At 59.9% G+C, this 1,225-nt stretch overlaps 1 protein-coding gene across 1 annotated transcript; it reads right to left on the bottom strand.

Moving 5' to 3' along the window:
* Positions 1-31: 31 nt before the first annotated feature.
* LOC144129922 (uncharacterized) lies at positions 32-1,225 on the bottom strand. Its single transcript, XM_077663981.1, has one exon. The coding sequence runs from the start codon at positions 1,223-1,225 to the stop codon at positions 32-34; it is 1,194 nt and encodes a 397-aa protein (XP_077520107.1).

Raw genomic sequence — 1,225 nt, 5'->3', positions numbered from 1 at the left:
AAACACGAACACACACAAGCACATTGCTGCGCTAGGGCGGCGGCTTCCCCGCCTGCCGTGTCTCGGCCGCAAAGTTGGGCCGTGGTTTCAAAGACGAGCGCCGAACTCCCGGGGATTTGGACGGCGGCACGTCAGCGCCAGCGCCTACGTGTGGCTTTTCACCGACGCTTTCCTCGTGGGAGCGCTTCCCAGCTATGAGGCCGGCAGCCTCCTGGCTGGAATCCATGGCCTCGCTGTTGTCCGGTCCTACGTTATCGGGATTTTCAGCAACAGCTCCCATCGCTTCCTTCTGCGTGCTCACAGGTTCTGTCGGAAGGTCACGCTGCACTGGTACGTCCGCCGCAACTGCGGTGGACGTCTTCGCCTTTTGCATCGTCAGGCGCGTCAACGTAGGTCCATCCCGTGTCGCTGGCTGCCCAGTTTCACGGGCCGCGTCCTCCGCGTCCGCCTCGTCCATTAGCAGCTCAGCCGTGTCTTCACTGGTCCCGGGGCCAGCAATGCTCCCATAAGTGCGGGCACATTGGCCGTCTTCGTGGCCGAACCGTTGGCAGGCTCCGCAACGTGGGACTCGACACTCTTTTCGGATGTGGCCCGTATTGCGACAGCGTAGGCACAACGGGGGACGGCCTGGTACGGCGACCAGCGCCAACTCACCGCTAACGTTCAGCTGGTGCGGCAAGCCGTCAAGCTTAACTCCGGCTTTCAATTTTAGTGTGACGAGCCTCGTTGTCGAGCCCTTTTCTAGCACACCCCGCACTCGCCAACGCTCTCGAGCGATTTCCGTGACTTTCCCGTACGGCGCAAAGGCAGCACGTACGTCTTCGTCCGGTACGTTGTGCAGCAGCCAGTGCAGCTTCAGTCGCACATCCTGATTGGTCGGGTTAATAACCAGGCAGCGGCTTTCTTTCACAAGCATTTCACCGACGCTCAACATCTTCGTTACGGCTTCGGAATCCTTGAGAGTGACTGCCCAGACGTGGCTCATCCGATACGCCCCCAGGGCGATAACATCGGGCAGCAGCGCGTGCTGAGCTAGGGCATCCCGGAAATCCTCGACCCGGTACGGGCGGGCTCTGATATCGGCGTGCAAAAAAAAAACTGTAGTTACAACGAAACGCCCTGTAGGCAATCCTGGCAGAACAACCTGGTAAGCATTTTCCTCATCAGTAAACCTGTTACCGCGGCCAGACATGGCCGCTGAAGCCGCTCCTACGGAGCCCGTCAT

The sequence above is a fragment of the Amblyomma americanum genome, chromosome 4, assembly GCF_052857255.1.
Source record: "Amblyomma americanum isolate KBUSLIRL-KWMA chromosome 4, ASM5285725v1, whole genome shotgun sequence".
NCBI lineage: Eukaryota > Metazoa > Arthropoda > Arachnida > Ixodida > Ixodidae > Amblyomma > Amblyomma americanum.
The sequence above is the reverse complement of the archived record's forward strand: the minus strand, read 5'-3'. Positions and strand labels throughout refer to the sequence as shown.

What these genes read in the sequence shown, in the direction of transcription:
- LOC144129922 (XM_077663981.1), bottom strand. Translation starts at nt 1,225, where the DNA reads ATGACGGGCTCCGTAGGAGCGGCTTCAGCGGCCATGTCTGGCCGCGGT.